The 18,631-nt window shown below is 40.4% G+C and overlaps 1 protein-coding gene across 1 annotated transcript; it reads left to right on the forward strand.

Annotated features, from left to right (window-relative positions):
• The first annotated feature begins 541 nt into the window (after nt 1-541).
• LOC147374680 (calaxin-like) lies at nt 542-18,401 on the forward strand. Its single transcript, XM_086397928.1, has 6 exons — nt 542-701; nt 9,051-9,206; nt 10,420-10,524; nt 13,495-13,646; nt 15,896-16,000; nt 18,308-18,401. Exons 1-6 carry the CDS (start codon nt 644-646, stop codon nt 18,362-18,364), a joined length of 633 nt encoding a protein of 210 aa, XP_086254054.1. The 5' UTR covers nt 542-643; the 3' UTR covers nt 18,365-18,401.
• The last annotated feature ends 230 nt before the right edge of the window (nt 18,402-18,631 follow it).

Below are 18,631 nucleotides of genomic sequence, written 5' to 3' on the forward strand. Positions count from 1 at the left end.
CATACACAAAAAGATATTTGTTTTTTATACCAGGACTCGACAGTAGACATGAGAACAGTTACCGTCTTGGCCAGCTTTGACATAATCATACTATGTTTTCCCACCAGTCAGTCAGATAAGTTGGAGGGGTAAATGTGAGGATTTTATGTTTCTCTAAAGTTCCCAGTTTGAGGCCTCTGTTTGCTTATCATGAGAAGGTACTTGGTTAGAGTTTTCAGAGGAGGTTATATATAACCTTTGAAGGAGCTCTTTATAGCCTAGGAAGTTATTTTATTTCTACTTAAAGATAAGGTCTTTATTGTTATGTGTTCATCCATAAACATTTTCAACTGTAGAATTTGTTCTCAGGAAATATAAGTGGCAATACTTTTAGATACCACTTTAAGTGGTGTTGAACCACAAAAATCAAAATTGGATTAGCTGTAATATTTCAGATCACAATAACTTTAATGAAATCACTGCCATTATTGCATATTTTTCCAATTACTTGAGAACCTTCTATGTTTGGTTGCTGGGATATTGCCATGGTCACATTCTGTGTTGGTGTGGAGTGGTGAGTTGTGGAATCAGTGGCAACTCAGGACGCCCAGGCTTGGAAGTAGGCTGTCTGAGAAGTCTTCATTGTTTTGAAGCCACACTTGACATGGACCAGAAGGTTCTGAAGAGACTGGTGGAATCCATCAGTAAGAGTGTCAATAGCTGTAAGTACTGACCAGATACCCAGCACTGCCTGAACATCTTCAGTCAAATAAAAACATTGGGTAGTTGGCCATGAGCAAGTGCTTTATAACCCCAAAGTAGAGTTCTCCTATTTTCTATCTAATATTTTGGTCATTTAAAAAATATAGGTAGTAAGTAAATGAAAATCCCTGCACTTACACAGAAAATATTTCAGTCATCAGGTGTCCTAAAATACATTACATATGTGGGAAGCCTAGCTTGAGAATTTATGTGACAGTGTAAATGCTAAAGGATTATGTGCCTACGGAGTTCTGATTTTATTATAGTCTGAAATTTAATAAGAGATTTCAAAGTATAAAGGTTTACTGTGACAACTTCCCTGAGTTCTCTGGCACAAAAGCCATAGCAGCAGATGACTGCTGTACTTCACAAGATTGATAGAGATGCATAAGGTATTTTAGATGTTAAATATCTTGTTACTTGCACATGGCAAGTGTTTATTAAAACTTATAGATTTTTTTTTCAGAATTCCTTGCCCTGCCAGATTTTAAAAAGTAATCTTGTAAATCTTTGTTTCTAAAGCCTGACCACAAGCAATCCTGACTGATTTCTAAGAATTTATTTCTAGACTTTGAGGAAGTACTTTTATTTCAGCCAGCTTTACGGCCTCATTATTGGGCACTTCCAGTTTTCCTTGTGTGACTTTGGCAGGATGGTCACTACCTTGTTTAAGCCTCTCATTGTGGGTGTAATTCAGTTTTCTCTTTTCTTAGTTGGATTTTAAATGATCTAAGCTCCTCAAGCACTCCTGGGCCCTGTTTTACTCCTGTTGTCCTGCTGCTGCTGCTGCTGAGTCACTGCACTCGTGTCCGACTCTGCGTGACCCCATAGACATCAGTCCACCAGTAGTTGTCCTACTACCGAAAAATCCATTCAGCAGATTTACCTAGTGTTGAATGTAGTAAGACATGCCTGCTGTTAATAGCCTGAGTTTTAGAGCATTCAAAGGGAATTATGCTTACTTTGAAAATCTGACTTCCCTTCCCTTCCTGATGAAATTTTTAGAGGTGTCTGCTACCCATATGTGTGTTTAAAACCATTATTTGTTACTAATATTTGAAAGCAATTCTCTGAAATAATCAGTAAATACAAGTATGTAAAACTTAATGAGAAAAAAAAAATTAATGAGCCCCATATCCCATATAGTCTTCTACAAAAAAGATATAGCTGTTTAGAAAAAAAAAAGTTGCATTCCTTCCTTATTCCAAAGTTTTTGACACTTGATAATTCTTAAGTTACTGTTAACAGTTCAGACCCTAAATACTTGAACAGCTAGTGACCAGGATAACCAGATTATTAACAGCTGATGTTTGTTGAGCTCTTCATTGGCAAGATACTGCAAAATGGTTTATGTCCATTTTCTTTACTTGAAACAGACGCATTGAGGTAGGTGATGTTATCCATGTTCTTAGATGAGGAAACTGCATCTTAGATTAAGTTGTTTGTGTAAAGTCACCCAGTTAGTGGACTATTTGTGGGGGCTGAGCTAGTCTGATGTATACTCAATCTTTATTTTTTCAAATAAGTCAGCATTATACTAGTCCCTGATGGTCCTTCTGTATCCTGTTGTACCATAGTAAAGGCACAATGAAAGGTTGTTGAAATCAGTTCTTGAGTCCTTCCAGTTGAGACCAGGATAGACAATGTGCTCTCAAGACTAGAATTTGGTTGATGATGGGTATTGCTGCTTTGGCCATCCCAAGAAGCGACTGTCTTTATTATTTCTCTTGGTGTTCTAATTGTGTGACAGAAAGTTGAAGCGATTTTTCCTGGGCTTTGCTTTAGAGCTTCTTAGGAGGGAGCCTTCATAATTTGCTAGGCCCCTCAAGTGCCACATGGCCATCCAGCCATTACCATTGTGTGACTCTGCTCAGATCGTCAGCCAGTCACCTCCAGTGACCTCACAAAGGAAATTCACTACCTTGCTAAACAGCTGTTTCCTTTTTTTTCCCTAACAGATCTAGACTGTTCTGTGTTCTAGAGCTAATATGACTTCTGTCTTCATGAATACTGCTCTCTAGAGCTACATTGTTCATTATAGTAACCACTAGCTTCATGTGGCTATTTAAATAAAATATGTAGAACTTAAAATCCAGTTTTGGTCACATGAGCCTCTTTTCAGGGTTTAATAGCAGCAACTGAGTTGTGGCTACCAAATTGAACAGCACAGATACAGAACATTTCCATCATCTCAGGAAGTTCTATTAGACATTGCTGCTGTAGAGTCATGCAAAGAAGTTATTCCCTCTTCCAGATAATGGCCCTTTAATCTGATGGGGGAGGCAGATAATTATCTCATGGTATATAGTAAGTGGCTTCATGGGTGTGTAACCTGTGTGTTCTTATAGGGCCCCATGCTAAGTTTAAGGCTCTGCTAACACTGACTTAAATAATTTTTTTTTTTATTCTCCCTTGTATTTATTTGGCTGTGCCAGGTCTTAGTTGTGGCATGCTGAGCCTTTGCTCTTTCTTGCAGCATGCAGGATCTAGTTCCCTGGCCAGGGATCTGATGAGGGCCCCGTGCATTGGGTGCACAGAGTCTTAACCACTGGACCACCAGATCTAGTCCGAAAATTCATTTTAAATTAGAGACCTGCATTTTCATTTTGCATTGGGCCCACACATTCTGTAGTTGACAGTGGCCATGACCTCGTATTTGTAGTATGGTAGGAGTAGCTCCCCCATCAGCATCACCTAAAGGTTAATACTGAAAATATAGATCCCTGAGTACCACCCTTAGTGTATTTTTAAAAATCTCTTATCAGTGGTGCCAAGCCTCCAGAGTGTTCACTTCATGTATTCTTAGACACTATAAAGTTTGAGGATCCTGATCTGAATTGTCTTTTCTTCAGACTTCAATTCCGTAGCCTAATGTCAATCCCATTTTGACAGTGAGTTGGGAATTGACCTAGTCGTTTTCACACAGATTGTCATTTTTATACTTACGTACATTAGCAAACTTTTTTAAAGATAAATGAAGAATTTTAAAATTATTCTTAGTAGTGTCATGTGGTTTCATTCAACTGATCATTTTGGCATCTCAGACCTACTCTGGATCTTGACTCTCATCGACCATATTCCTTAACTTTTCCAGTTTACAAGTGATTGATTATCATGTATTTAGCAAACATGTATTGCGAGATTACCATTGTCCTAGGCTCTGCTGCTGCTGCAGCTAAGTTGCTTCAGTCGTGTCTGACTCTGTGCGGACCCCAGAGACAGCAGCCCACCAGGCTCCCCTGTCCCTGGGATTCTCCAGGTAAGAACACTGGAGTGGGTTTCCATTTCCTTCTCCAATGCATGAAAGTGAAAAGTGAAAGTGAAGTCGCTCAGTCATGTCCGACTCCTAGCGACCCCATGGACTGCAGCCCACCAGGCTCCTCCGTCCATGGGATTTTCCAGGCAAGAGTACTGGAGTGGGGTGCCATCGCCTTCTCCGGTCCTAGGCTCTACTTGTTACTGAATAGATAGTAACAAGATTTTGCTAAAATCCCAAGTATTTAGTGAACTGAATTTCCCTGATCCACTCCTACCAGATGGAGGAAATAGTTAAATGTAGTATGGTTTGACTTTGTAAACTCATGAGCCTGTCTTTTCTGGGCACATAGGAGTTTTTAATACAATTGATTATCTTTTTTAGGACTTAGACCAGGACCGCCTAAGGGCCCACTAGTCCAGTATGTGGCTTTTCCTATGTCTGTGGTACGTAGTAACAGGAGCCAATATGTGTGCATACATAGGTTTGTGTACGTGCATTATTTCCTAGCTGTGGCTGCTGAACAGGCTTTACTCTAGCACCACCACCGTACTCATACTTGTGGTCTCCCAACTGTGTGGAGGTTTTCCCCAACAAACAGTTCTCTGTGACATTAGCTGAGTGTCCCTATAGTTTAACACTACCGGGGGAGCATCAGATTCTACAGGTTAAGAGTTCATTCCTACAAGACAGTACCCCACCAGATGTCAATCACAAGTCCAGATGATTATGCTTGTGACCAACTGGCTACAAATCATGACCCCTCCTGTGTTCAGTTAATCTGCTAGAGCACCTCACAGAACTCAGGCTGCAGCTTACTCTCCAGATTACCGATTTATTATTAAAGGATATGATTGAGTAGCTGGATGGAAAAGATACATAGAGCAAGGTATGTGGTAAGTGGTGTGGAGTTTCCAGGCTCTCTCTGGACACCTTTGTGTGTTCACCAACCCAGAAGCTCCACTTTTGGGTGATTTTATGGAGGTTTTATTACACAGCCATGATAGATCATTAACTCAATTTTCAGCCCCCCTCTGGAGAAGGATGGAGGTGGAACTAGAATTTCCACGCTTTTAAACATGACTTGGTTTTTCTGGTGACAAGCTCCGACCTAGGAAGAACCAACAGTCACCTCATTAGAACTAAAGACATTCCTGTAAACAAGGAAATGCTAAGGGATTTAGGAGCTCTGTGACAGAAACCAAGGAGAGAGACCAATTTTTTTTTTTTCTGCCCGTTATTTCACACGGATAATACAAGATGGGATTGGCAAGCAGTGCCAGAAAGCAAGGAAGTGTTGCAAAAGGGTGAGGGCATGTGAAAGAGACAGAAGAGCCAACTTGAAAGCTCCCAGTGGCCAAAGGCTGAAACAACTTGGGCAGCGAAATTATTGATAAGTGACACAGTACCGGCCTAAAATACGTATATGTGACTTCATACAGATGTAAATGATTCAATAAATGGAAAAGAGACAAATCTTCCTTTGAAGATCTTAATAGTATAAATACCCTTTCCCTGTGAAGTGGAGTTTGCTGCTGCTGCTCCTGCTGCTGCTAAGTCACTTCAGTCATGTCCAACTCTGTGCGACCCCATAGACGGCAGCCCACCAGGCTCCCCCGTCCCTGGGATTCTCCAGGCAAGAACACTGGAGTGGGTTGCCATTTCCTTCTCCAATGAATGGAAGTGAAAAGTGAAAGTGAAGTCGCTCAGTCCTGTTGGACTCCTAGCGACCTCATGGACTACAGCCCACCAGGCTCCTCCATCCATGGGATTCTCCAGGCAAGAGTACTGGAGTGGAGTTTAATTAAACCTTTATCATGAGAGACTGGCTTCTAAGGAATAGATTAGAGAAAGGGGAAGTAGATTCAGTGGAGAAACTAGACTGACTGAACTGCGTGATCCTGCTTAGCAGCAGTGATACATTATGTTAGTGTCATGTATCTGATACGTGACAAGAACAGCACTTTATCCCTCTAGTACTTTTCCCCAAAACATAATCACAATTTAATTATGAGGAAAGCATTAGGCAAACCTAAATTGAGGGACATTCTGCAAAATAAAAACTGTCAAGGTTATGAAAAGGACTAAGACTGAAAACTTGCAGGATTGGAGGAGACATGACAGCCAAATGGATCCCACATGGGATCCTAGAATAAAAAGGAAATTGGTGGAAAAATGGGTGAAATCTATAATGTAGTTAGTAATAATGTGCCGATGTCAGTGTATTAGTTTTGACAAATGCCCCATGGTTATGTAAGATGTCAGCAGGAAGAAACAGTGAAGAGTTTTATGGGAATCTTACTCTGGGTGCATCTCTTACATAAAATACAACTATTCCAAACTAAAAAGTTTAATAAATAATGGGTCAATCTCTAGTTTATGAACACCATTCTCATTACCCACAATTTCTCAAGTATCATTTACAGGGGTTCTTTGACCACACATGTAAGGTCTTTAGATATAATGAGCTGCATAGATAAAACTCAGAGAAAGTTACTACCTGCTGCAGATTGTGTTTAAAATCCTTGATTATTTTGCTGGATAACTTGTTAGTATTTGATTCAGAGCAGTTCCTGCCTCCTGACTCACTTTCTTCAGATGGCCATTTCACGTCGCTGTAACACTCAAACATTAATTCTCCATCACAGTTGAGCAGGGCTAGTTTCAGGCAAACATTAGTGTAATATGTACACCATATTACTCAAATGTTAATTCTCCATCAGAGTTGAGCAGGGCTAGTTTCAGGCAAACATTAGTGTAATATGTACACCATACAGTGTGTCCACACACCTGAGCTGTGTTTCTCCTCATATTCCATAAAAAGCGGGGGGGGGGGGGGGAGATGGTTTTTGTCCTCAGAGCACCTGCAGCCCCTTCTGTGACCAAGTCTTGAAAAGTCACGTTGCTTTATTTCTATTGTACTCTTGGTTGAAATGGTGGTCAAAAAATCCCCCTAGTTTTAAGTGAAGGAGACACAAGCCCCATCTTTCTAAGGGAGAAGTATCAGAAGTCTCATTGTAAGAAGAGCATATGAGTGCGACAGAATTTAAAAGTATCTGGGAAAAGATGACCTGTCACATCTAGATTGACCATTCATAAGGCAGTTCCAAGAATCCACTGCCAAAGTGATCCTCCTTAAATGCGAATCTGATCCTGTTAACTTGGCAGCCAAAAGTTTCAATGAGCCCCTCTGTAAAGTCAAACGGTTCTTCCACCTAGCTGCACCAAACCATCTGTGGCTCTGAGAATATGCCACCCTGCCTTCAAACTGCCTCCTCTCGTAAATGCTTACTCCTGTGATTGCTTTAGCTCAAGTGACACCTCTTCCTGGAGCCCCTTCTTATTCACTTACTGCCTTTCCCCACTTAATGATTCCTTTCTTTGGATCACTACCAAACACTTTAATCATAGTGTTTGTAACACTTTTATTTCACTTCTTTGTCTCTTGACCAAAGTGTAATAAATTAAGGGCAGAAATGATGGTGTATTCATTGCCTAGGTTCATGGGAGTCCCTTAATAAATGCTTATTAGATGGATAAAAATGACCTTTATGTCAAATTTGGGGGCTATGTATGAAGACTGAGAATCTAATTCAGTTGATAAATAATATTAGGTATCTTAATTGTTTATTCTGTAGATTTATCAACCTTTACCCTAAGAGCCAAGTCATTCTGACCATGTTAGAAACCCTAATGTAAACTGCATATTTGCTGTCAGTTCTCATTGGTTTTTGTTGGGTAACTTGAAATCATCTCAAAGACAAAATCTAGAAAATATTTCTCCCTCCACCATCCCCAAAAGAGGGAGAGAGCAGAAGGAAGAGAGAAATAGAACTAGTAACCAGCTTCCCTCCTAACTCTTAGTTCTCTCAAATTATCTTTCATTCATAGAATCAGACTTTTAGAAACTGAGGGAATCTCAGAGATCATCTAGAATAATACTCAAATTTTACAGGTGAGGACTCTGAGGCATAAAGAAGTTGAATTGTGTTAAGTCAGCTATGTAGGATAAGAAATGGAAGGGGAACCCAGATACTTAAGTCCAGTACCCCAACCCATCGGACAGGGCATTAGAGTCACCTACGTGCTTCTTAAACAGCGTTATCAGGCTCCCTACCTGCTTTCTGACCTCATTTCTGTGGTCCTAACCAAAGCTTCGGAGAAGGCAATGGCACCCCACTCCAGTACTCTTGCCTGGAAAATCCCATGGATGGGGGAGCCTGGTGGGACATGACTGAAGCGACTTGGCAGCAGCAGCAACCAAAGTTTATTGCTCCAGCCAGGCTTCTAGGCTTCCAGTTTTCCCCTTCAATACAACTTTGCCAGGTGGGTTTTCTTAAACCACTTCTCAAACCTTACATAGAAGAATTAGCTGAGCTTTTGTTTCAAAGGTAGCTCCTGGACCCACTGTTAGCAACTGTGACTTAGTAGGTCTGGGGCAAGGCCTTTGACAAGCAATGAGAGGTGGATGATTTTCATACAGAGGGGTGCAAAGATGATACCACAAGAAAGCCTGCTCCAGTAAAATAAATGTTAATCTCCTGACCAGGCATTCAAGGCTCTCTTTCAACAGCCTGTCCAATTCAGTCTTGTTTTTCACTTCTTTCCAACTTGCTGTGCTCCCAGCAAAACATATTCAACCTCAATCTCAATTCTTTCCTTTACTCATGTTATTCCTACTCTTCCTGGAATTCTCCACTTCTTTACCACCCTGAATAGATTCCTTTCTGGATAAATGCTCTGCATCCTTCAAGGCTCAGTTCAAAGTCTACTCTCATGAAAATAGCACAACTCTTTCTCATACAGATTTCTCTTCACATGTCTATAGTGGTGAGTGTCAAATGACATAATTTAACATTTATATACTGTCTTAATGAGACATCTGAGTGGCATCTATCTTGATTGTGTGAGCTCTTAAGTAACAAGTCCATGTCACAGTTTTTAAACCACTAGTACTTTAGAAAAACAAAATAGCTAATTAGTAAAATATATTTTATTGGGTTGAAGAACTCAAAGGTTAAATCTAAGTTGTATTTGTATTTTAATTTTACAGTCAAAAAGAGTGAAATAGAGTGTCTCATAAGAATTTTTCACAACGTGGTGGGACGAGGTGATGTGAAACTTGCTAACGTTGGACTAGATCGTAACACATTTCGAGTGATCCTGCACAGCATATTTGGAATGACTGATGATGTGCTAATGAATAGGGGTAAGGAGTCATGGAGACTGAAATGGGCCAAGCTGAGATGGCAGGTGTGTGTGGGTGTGTGTACACACACACATATATATATATACACACATATATTCAGTTTTCACCAAAGACTGAAATTTTTTAATGCAAAAACTATAAATATAATTCTGGTAGTGCTACTGATTTAGAACAGTAAATTTGATCATGAGGATGGATTTTATTATAAACTCACTCAAGTTGTTGTCTCATAGCTGTAGTACTTTGAGAAAGAACCAGTAATGAACTAAAGAAGCTAGCAGTATTCTTTTTGAAAGGTAAGTTTGTGGTTTCCATTGCCTTTGGATTCATATGCTGTAGACACGTAAAACATGTCAAGTCATGTTGACTTCTTCAACACACACAAAAAGAAAATTGCTGACTGTATTGAAAAACTTAATTTTATATTTAAAATAGGAAACTGTATAACGTGATCCAGTCAATTTCGATAACAAACTTTTAGGTTCAATTTGATGTCTTGATGTGTGTAGACACCATGAAAACTTTATCACATCATGTGGTGGTCCGCAGTTATATCCGACTCTTTGCAGCCCCCATGGACTGTAGCCTGCCAGGCTCCTCTGTCCATGAAACTTTCCAGGCAAGAGTACTGGAGTGGGTTGCCATTTCCTTCTCCAGGGGATCTTCCTAACCCAGGGACTGAACCCTCATCTCTTGCATCTACTGCTTGGCAGGTGGGTTCTTTACCACTGAGCCACCTGGGAAGTCCATAGTCAAAATAACTAATGTTTCCATTACCCCCAAAAGAGTAAACAATATTGTATTTTCCATAGGGAAATACCAAGATTTCATTGGTAATTTCAAAAATAATGTATTATTTTACTAATTGATCTTTAGGTATAATACAAATTCTTTAGAACAGGATTTTACCACTCTTTTCAGAGTAGAAAAAATTATCACATTGATTATCTACATTGTTGGTCTTTGTTCCTCAAAATAGCCATACAAAACATCACAAGTGACGCTCATCATTAACCATGGGGAGGAGAATGGCTTCTTTCTGTAAAATCTGTTGGAAATATACTTCCGGTTATTTTTGATTCTTTCAAGAAAGATTGTGCCCCTCTTTTGTCCCCCTCTTTTTGGGAGGAAATACTTTTTTTTCTCTCTATTCATACTACTCTTGAATAATAGCTATAAATTACAATACACTAACACATTCTTTTTCTTTCAGTATTTTTTGCATTTGACAAAGACAATGATAACTATATAAATGTGAAAGAGTGGGTTAAAGGACTATCAGTGTTTCTTCGAGGGACTTTTGAAGAAAAGCTGAAGTGTAAGATTTCTATATAAATTTTAATATATATATTGTCAACTTTATATTTAATCCATAAATTATTTTTTAAAAAACATAAACTCAGTGTTATTCTCTATAGCACTCTTGCAAAAGTTAGTTCATGAGAGTTAAAAAAAAAAGGCAGATGAAATGGGTGACCTATTTCATAGGAGAGTCCCCAGACCCAGGACACTTACTTTACTAGTTCTGTAACAATCAAATACCACCAGGATGGCTCTTTGGCTCAAGGCCTGGGCAAATAACAGCAGCTACAGGTCAGGACGGGTGCCAACTATGATCATAGGCAAGGCTGAGCACTCTGGGGCTGTGTCTGGGCTCAGCAGGAAATGGGCCTTGAATATGGGCAGCCGTGCAGTTCACAGCGGGACTACTGCTTGCCTTTTCCTCAGAGAAAGTATGAGGGATGAACACGCAACAAGGCAAAGCACACAACTGTCAGACACCAACACTCTACTGTTAGAGTGAGTGCAGGCGGATAGAGAGGGAGTGAGACTGAGGCAACGCAGTCCCAAAGGAAGGAGCTTCCTACAGAAAAGCATCATCAGGACTTCCAAAGACGAAAGGCTCCCAGTTCACAATTTTGTAGAGCTAGCTCTGGCTCACCTCACCTGTACCACTGCTGTGATGCATGTTTTCTGTTTGACACCTCCTGTGCCAGGGTGTGAAACCTAGAAAGAGAATAGGAACAATTTTAAACAACAGTGTTCAAGGGAACAGATATCAAATTACTTAGGAAAAACTGCAGAGTTCTGAGTATGCAAGCAAATTTTTATCCCTTCTGCCACTTGATTCTGGATTTGGGATGTTCAAAAGAAAATCTCTAAGTTAAATACATGTTTTAAAAATGATAGTAACATTTTAAAGACTCACCAACTGTATTTGACATTTATGACTTTTGTTTCTATGTTTTATTTGAGGGAGGTCTTTTTTTTTCCTTTTTTTTATACTTAAAAAATTGAAGTATAATTTACATGCTGCTGCTGCTGCTGCTGAGTCGCTTCAGTCATGTCCGACTCTGTGAGACCCCATAGACGGCAGCCCACTAGGCTCCCCCGTCCCTGGGATTCTCCAGGCAAGAACACTGGAGTGGGTTGCCGTTTCCTTCTCTAATGAATGAAAGTGAAAAGTGAAAGTGAAGTCGCTCAGTCGTGTCCGACTCTGCGACCCCATGGACTGCAGCCCACCAGGCTCCTCCATCCATGGGACTCTCCAGGCAAGAGGACTGGAGTGGGGTGCCAGTGCCTTCTCCAATTGACATACAACATTGTATAATTCCTTTTTTCACTTACATGTTTTTTCCCCCACTTTTCTCCAGTCTAATTTTCACAGGATACCATTAAGTATAGTAGTCACTTGTTCCTTATAATTGCAGAGTTCTTATACAGAAGTCTCACTGAGAAATGAAAAGTGAAGTTTCATGAATGTAAATTCTTGTGAAAGGGTTTGTGACGAAGTGCAGCTAGACATGATGAACTGCTGTTGTTTAGTCTTTAAGTCGTGTCCGACTCATTTGCCACCCCATGGACTGTTGTCTGTTAGGCTCTCTGTCCATGGGATTTCCCAGGCAAGAATACTGGAGTGGGTTGCCATTTTCTTCTCCAGGGATCTTCCCAAACCAGGGATCAAACCCATGTCCCCTGCATTGGCAGGTGGATTCTTTACCACTGAGCCAGAAGGGAAGCCAGCATATAATGAATAGCACCACACTATCAATTTTTTTCCCTTTTCTAATCCCACTGCCTAAAAATACTTCATGTATTATATATTTCAAGATATGGTACTTTGGGGAAAATACTATTTCTAGTAGGGTTGTGTCACAAGCTCATATATGCTATATATTAGAAAAATGCAACAAAAGAGCTAATCTGATACTCTGGAATTTAATACCTGGTTCTTTTTCTTCCTCCCTCACTCCCTCCCTTCCTCCCTTCCTTCTTTTCTTCCTATCTTGCTCTTCATTCTTTCCTTGTCTATCTCCCCTCCCTGCTCCTTTCCTTTCTTTCCAAAAACATTTAACTAGATTACTAACTCAAGAACTACTTCACTGCTATATGCCCAGGACCTGAATAAGGTCATGTGTGGGATGAAGTTATGAGAAACTGTAGCAGTGCTTACATAGTGCAGTGGAAATCATGGAAATCGTTCTCCAGGGAGAGATGGATCATTTGGGATAATGAAATGGGCAGTCTCCAAGGAGATGACAGACTCACTACCCATTACCCAAATATATTGAAATATGTTTTTTGTCAGTGATATAGTGATGTGTATACACTAGCTTTTTAAATCTGAGTAAGAAGGAAATTGCCTGGAAAATCCCATGGATGGAGGAGCCTGGAAGGCTGCAGTCCATGGGGTCGCTGAGGGTCGGACACAACTGAGTGACTTCACTTTTACTTTTCACTTTCATGTATTGGAGAAGGAAATGGCAACCCACTCCAGTGTTACTGCCTAGAGAATCCCAGGGACGGGGGAGCCTGGCGGACTGCCGTCTATGGGGTCACACAGAGTCGAACACGACTGAATCGACTTAGCAGCAGCAGCAGCAGCAAGAAGGAAATTATAGCAGCAAGATACACATACATATTTATATGTGTATAAATGAAAAGAAAGAATTTATACACATATGTGTGTGTGTGTGTATCTCACAAAGGATATTTAGTCTTGTGGAAAGATTTATAAAATTCTCTCCTGTGTAGAATGTTGTTGTTCAGTCACTACGTCACGTCTGGCTCTTTGTGACCCCGTGGACTGCAGCACGCCAGGCTCCTCTGTCCTCCATTGTCTCCCAGGATTTGCTCAAATTCATGTCCACTGAGTCCATTGAGTCTGGACTGTAGATTGTATAAACTGTTTTTATCCTTCTTTAATTACATACTGAAATAACTGAGAAGACTAATGACATTTTAACTATTTTTATCCGTATCTATAAACTTCTTGTGCTTTGGAAAGTTTGTTTTGAAGTTTATTATTTCAATGGTGATGGTTACATTTCTCGAGAGAGAATATACGACATGTTGAAGAACAGTCTACACCAACAGTCACCCGAAGAAGAGACTGATGAAGGAATAAGAGAGTTGGTAGATATAGCCCTGAAGAAAATGGTAAGAATAAACAAGCTGTAGTTCGTTATATCCAGTCAAGTGGATGTGAGGAAGCTAAAGAAATGATTTGGTTCCCTACGTGGTGAATGTAACCTTCATGAGGGCAGGAGTTCTTGTTTGTTCTCTGCTCTATCCATTGCCTAAAACAGTGCCTGGCTGACAGTGGTTACTTCATAAATATTTATGGGATGGCTGGGTGATTAAATGAATCACTACATTAAATGAATGTTAATTTTATTTATTACTGTACTATCAGTAAATCCTCCTTATCTGGGAAGGAGGGTGATAGACATAGTTCTTTTAAAATTGAATGCCACTGTAGTCTCTTTTCATGACCTTTGCTTTCTCATCCATCTCAACACATTATAATGAAATAACCCGTATAAACTGCTTACTACATGCTGGGCCCTTCACAGAAGCTTAATATTTAAACATGTTTTATCTTCAAAACAACAGTATGAAGTAGAAAATATTATCTCTATTTTGCAGGTGAGAAAACTGAAGTGCAGATAGGTTTATACAAGGTCATGATGGAAAATGAGGTGCAAAGTTTATCTTTCAATGAAACCAGTAACACCTCTTGATTATGGCCATAGTGACCTCTTTTTCTTCTTCCTGTGACCCTAAACTGGATACCAATGGTTTAAGACTCTGAGGCCGCCAGGGTCCAGCTCACTACCTCTTTGGAGTTGAGGAAGTAAGCAATGAGGGGTCTGCCAAGTCTCAGACTCAGCTAACAGACCGGAGGGGTCCTCTTCCATTGCAAATGCTCAGTAGCCACTGAGAGGCGGGAGGGCAGACTTCTTGAGTGACAGTATCCTTCCCAGTACCACACCCATGCCCCCTTTTATTAAAATACTTAAAAAAAAAAAATTTTACTTGGCTGCTCTGGGTCTCAGCTGCAGCACATGGGATCTTTAGTTGCAGAATGCAGGATCTGGTTCCCTAGAGGGCGACTGAACGTGGCCAGGCTCCCTGTGTTGGGAGCATGGAGTGTTAACCACTGGACCACAAGGGAAGTCCCCCAGCCCCTTCTTTTGGAAAGAAAATGTTATGGAGTGGATCTTTTTCTGGAAAATTATTCAAACCTTTCTTTAAATCAAGAGCCCCCCAGCAACCTTGATTTAGTTATGCCCAGAAGTGAAAAAATAAGGACTCATCAAGTCAAATCCAAATTGAATTAAGCAGTTAAAACTATTCATAATCTACACACACGATTTAGTTACTTTCTCATAGTCCCTGTCATGAGCACTGCATTCCAGCCTGGTCTGCCTGCTTCCTGACTTGCATTCCGGCTTACTGTCATAATCCATGCTGAGCCATTCCTCTGCTTTTCCTCGCCACCTATCTACACCCCAACCATCTTTAAGGGCCTAGCAGAAGTCTGCTAGCTTCTTCTGATCCTAGTCCTTCTTGCTCTCTCAGTGCCTGCTCCTTACTTCACTTTTACACATTTTACGTTATATCCTTGTCTCAAGTTTAAGAGATGCTTTGTGAAACAAGACTAAGCTTAAGAATCTTTGGCACTATTTCCATCACAAAAGTAGCAGTATCGTAACGGGCTTCCTCTAATTTTCTGTTTCATTTCCCCAACTTGCATAGAAGTCCTTTAAGGATTTTTATTATTATTTATTTGGCCGCACCAGGTCTTAGTTGTGTGCGGGATGCTAGCTGCCAGCCCACCAGGGAAGCCGCCCGAGGGACAGGGTTTTATATGTCTAAGGTAACGCTGGGGCTGCTATGACAAAGTATCATACTCTGGGTAAACAACTGGAGTTTATTTCTCACAATTCAGGGAGTCTGAGAAGTCCAAGATGAAAGTGCCAGCAGGTTAACTTCCTGGCTGAGAGCTCTTTTCTTGCCTTGCTGACAGCCACCTCCTCAGTGGGTCCTCACATGGCAGAGAGACGGAGCTTTGGCCTTCCTTTTACTCACAGGGACCTTCATGACCTCATCTAAACCAAACTTACCTCCCAAAGACCCCCACCTTCAAATATGATCCCATTGCAGTGGTTAGAGCTTTAATTTGGGAGATGTGGAGAGACAAACATTCTATTCATAATATCAGGTATTAGATTAAAAGGAACAAAGTAAGTTGCCTCCATAAGTAAGCATCTTTTGATGTGTGCAAGTAGTGCCTACATAAGTGTGAACTTGATTTGGTAAAATCTTTTATTCTACAGTTATTTTCCATGCAGAATTAAAATTAACTACTCTGTCATTTACCAAGAAATCATCTTCCTCTCTAGGATTATGACAACGATGGCAGGATATCTTTTGCAGATTTTGAAAAAGCAGTGAAAGAAGACAGACTTTTGTTGGAAGTGTTTGGGCCGTGTTTACCGGATGCAAAGGTGCAGTGGCAGCAGCGAATTGGCTTGGGGGAAATTTTCAAAGATCTGAAAAGAAATCCTTGCTAGACACTTACCTCTATAGGGTTCCAACCTACTGCTGAAGTTCAGGCAATCAAGGTCTCTGCCCCATCTTAGCATTTGGGACCCAAGACTCTCAGCTTTTAACCACCTTAATCATACACAATTCCTAATATTCTGGATGTTCATATTTTCTCCCTCTAAACCCAAGGTATACTGGCTTGCTTGAGATACAACAGCAAATACAGGGTGGATTCAGCAAGAACCTACCATCAACTGCTAGGAGAAAACTTGATTTCTTTCTCATTTGTTGTCAATGAGAATACACTTTCAAAAATTTTGGACACATGCATAGTATAGTATTTTATTTGTGCTCAAAAAGTATTGAATCTGACAAATGTTTTCTGTGCCAGAAGAGCCGGCCTGGTAATTGACTTCACTATTTCCTGTCTTAATTCTTCCTTTGAGCAACACATGATATAGGAAGAAACACATGCAAACACATGATATAGGAAGAAACTTTTTATTCTCTGCAGTAATTTAGATGGGTGATTTTTGTGGATGAATTTGCATAATGTTAAGCTATCCTTCATAGCTCAGTTGGTAAATAATCCGCCTGGAATGCAGGAGAACCCCGGTTTGATCCCTGGGTTGGGAAGATCCCCTGAAGAAGGGAATGGCAACCCACTCCAGTATTCTTGCCTAGAAAATTCCTGGAAAGAGCAGCTTGGCAGGGTACAATCCATGGCGTCGCAAAGTCAGACATGGCTGAGCAACTGACACTTTCCCTTTCAAGCTATCCTTAAGTCATCTCAGCTTGTCCTGCTGTAGTTTATCCCCACATTTTAACTGTCTGGAAACCTGTATTAAAAATCAATGTGTAAAAGGCAAACTGTTTAAGAGGACTGATGGGTTAAACAGTATAGAATAACAGGCTGGAGTAAGTACTTAGGTTCAGATGGAACCACCAAGGTTCTTCAGCTGCTCCCCTAGAGTCCATCCGTAGCCCAGTTATCTAGAGTCTTACTGCTCCAAGTATAATCTGTGCATCACTGGCATCACCTAGAAACTTGTGAGAACTGCACTCTCAGACCCCTCCTCAAACCAGCTGAATCAGAATCTTTTTTTCTTTAGTGTGTGACACAATTCAGGTTCATTTTCTCTCCCGTGTCATGGTCCATCTTGTGTCTGTGGCCAGGGATGGGGAGGAGTGCTGGCCTCCACAGTCATGGAAAAGGTCAGGGACACAGAACCCACATAGCAGCTCCTCCCTTCAGGACTATCAGAGAAAATTTTAATTGACATAAAATACACCTGTCATAAAATTTATCTTAACCAGTTTTAAGTGTACAGTTCAATAGTGATAAGTACATTGGTGCTATTTTGCAACCAATCTCCAGAACTCTGCTCATCTCGCCAAACTGAAACTCTATACCCATTAAACAACTTCCCAGTCCCATCACCCACCAGCCCCCGCCACCACCATCCAAATCTGCATTTTAATAAGACCCCAAGGAAGAGACTCAGAACACCTAAAAGTCTGAAAAGCCTGATCTAGACAGCAACTTGCTCTAAGTCTATGTTGAAGTTGCTAATGTATTTTTTGACTAAGAGTGCACAGAAAGTACAGTTGACCCTTGAACGATACAGGTTTGAACTGGGAGCGTCCACTTGTATGTGGAATTTTTTTCTATTAATAAATACATACTATATGATTCACGGTTGGTTGAATCTGAGGATACAAAACAACAGATATGGAAGGCAGACTGTAAAGTTACATGTGGATTTTTGCGTGGAGGGTCAGCAACCCTAACGCCACATTGTTCAAGGGTCAACTGTATGTAATTATCTCACAAGGAAGTAGGGCCAGTCCCCTTGCCTGCAGCTTCTTTTAATACCATCCACCATGCAGTGCCATCCTAGCAAGCTCGCATAACGTCATAAACGAAGGTGAAACTTTCTAACCTTTATGTTCAAATTCAGTCCATTAGGCAAGAGACCCTTAGGATGGGGAGAGAAGAAAAAGGGACACCATCTGGTATGGGCCTCTTCTGGTTACTGTTATCAGCAAAAAAAGAAACAGCAAACAGCCTGGACATACTTGGACCTCCAATTATGTGGCCCACTGACAGGGAAAAAATGTGGGAAGTAGTGGTGAAAGTCTACCATTTACAAATACAGATTTGTTTCTGCCTCAGACGAAGTAAATTATCTTTGAAGTTAACTAAAGCATATATGCTTCTCATTTCAGCTTTGTGCTAACAGTTTATTAACTTTTTTGCTTTACAGAGTTGTCTTGATTTTGAAGCCCTGGCATTCCAACATATCCTGACTTCTAGTTTTTGAATGTTACTCACCCAAAATTATTAAAATCAGAAACAGATCCTGGTCGCCTGTCTTTATATTGTAAAGTACCTATAGTTGCTTCAATTGGTTTACATATAGTGATTGCAACATGAGAAATAATGTTGTAATGAATGATTTCTATAATATTAAGTATGGATCAAAATAACATCAATTGATATAATAAGTAATGATAAACTAATTAATTTGTTAAGTTAAGCCAACAACCTTAGATCTTGGAGCAAATGTTGTGAATTAGCCATTCACAAT

Source organism: Bos grunniens, chromosome 4, assembly GCF_055505025.1.
Source record: "Bos grunniens cultivar Pamir isolate PY7600 chromosome 4, Bosgru_T2T1.0, whole genome shotgun sequence".
NCBI lineage: Eukaryota > Metazoa > Chordata > Mammalia > Artiodactyla > Bovidae > Bos > Bos grunniens.

Excerpts from the sequence above, each read along its gene's own strand:
- LOC147374680 (XM_086397928.1), top strand. The coding sequence starts at position 644 with ATGGACCAGAAGGTTCTGAAGAGACTGGTGGAATCCATCAGTAAGAGT. Across the intron at positions 702-9,050 it reads CAGTAAGAGTGTCAATAGCT|TCAAAAAGAGTGAAATAGAG; the intron begins GTAAGTACTGAC and ends TTAATTTTACAG. Across the intron at positions 9,207-10,419 it reads TGATGTGCTAATGAATAGGG|TATTTTTTGCATTTGACAAA; the intron begins GTAAGGAGTCAT and ends TTTTTCTTTCAG.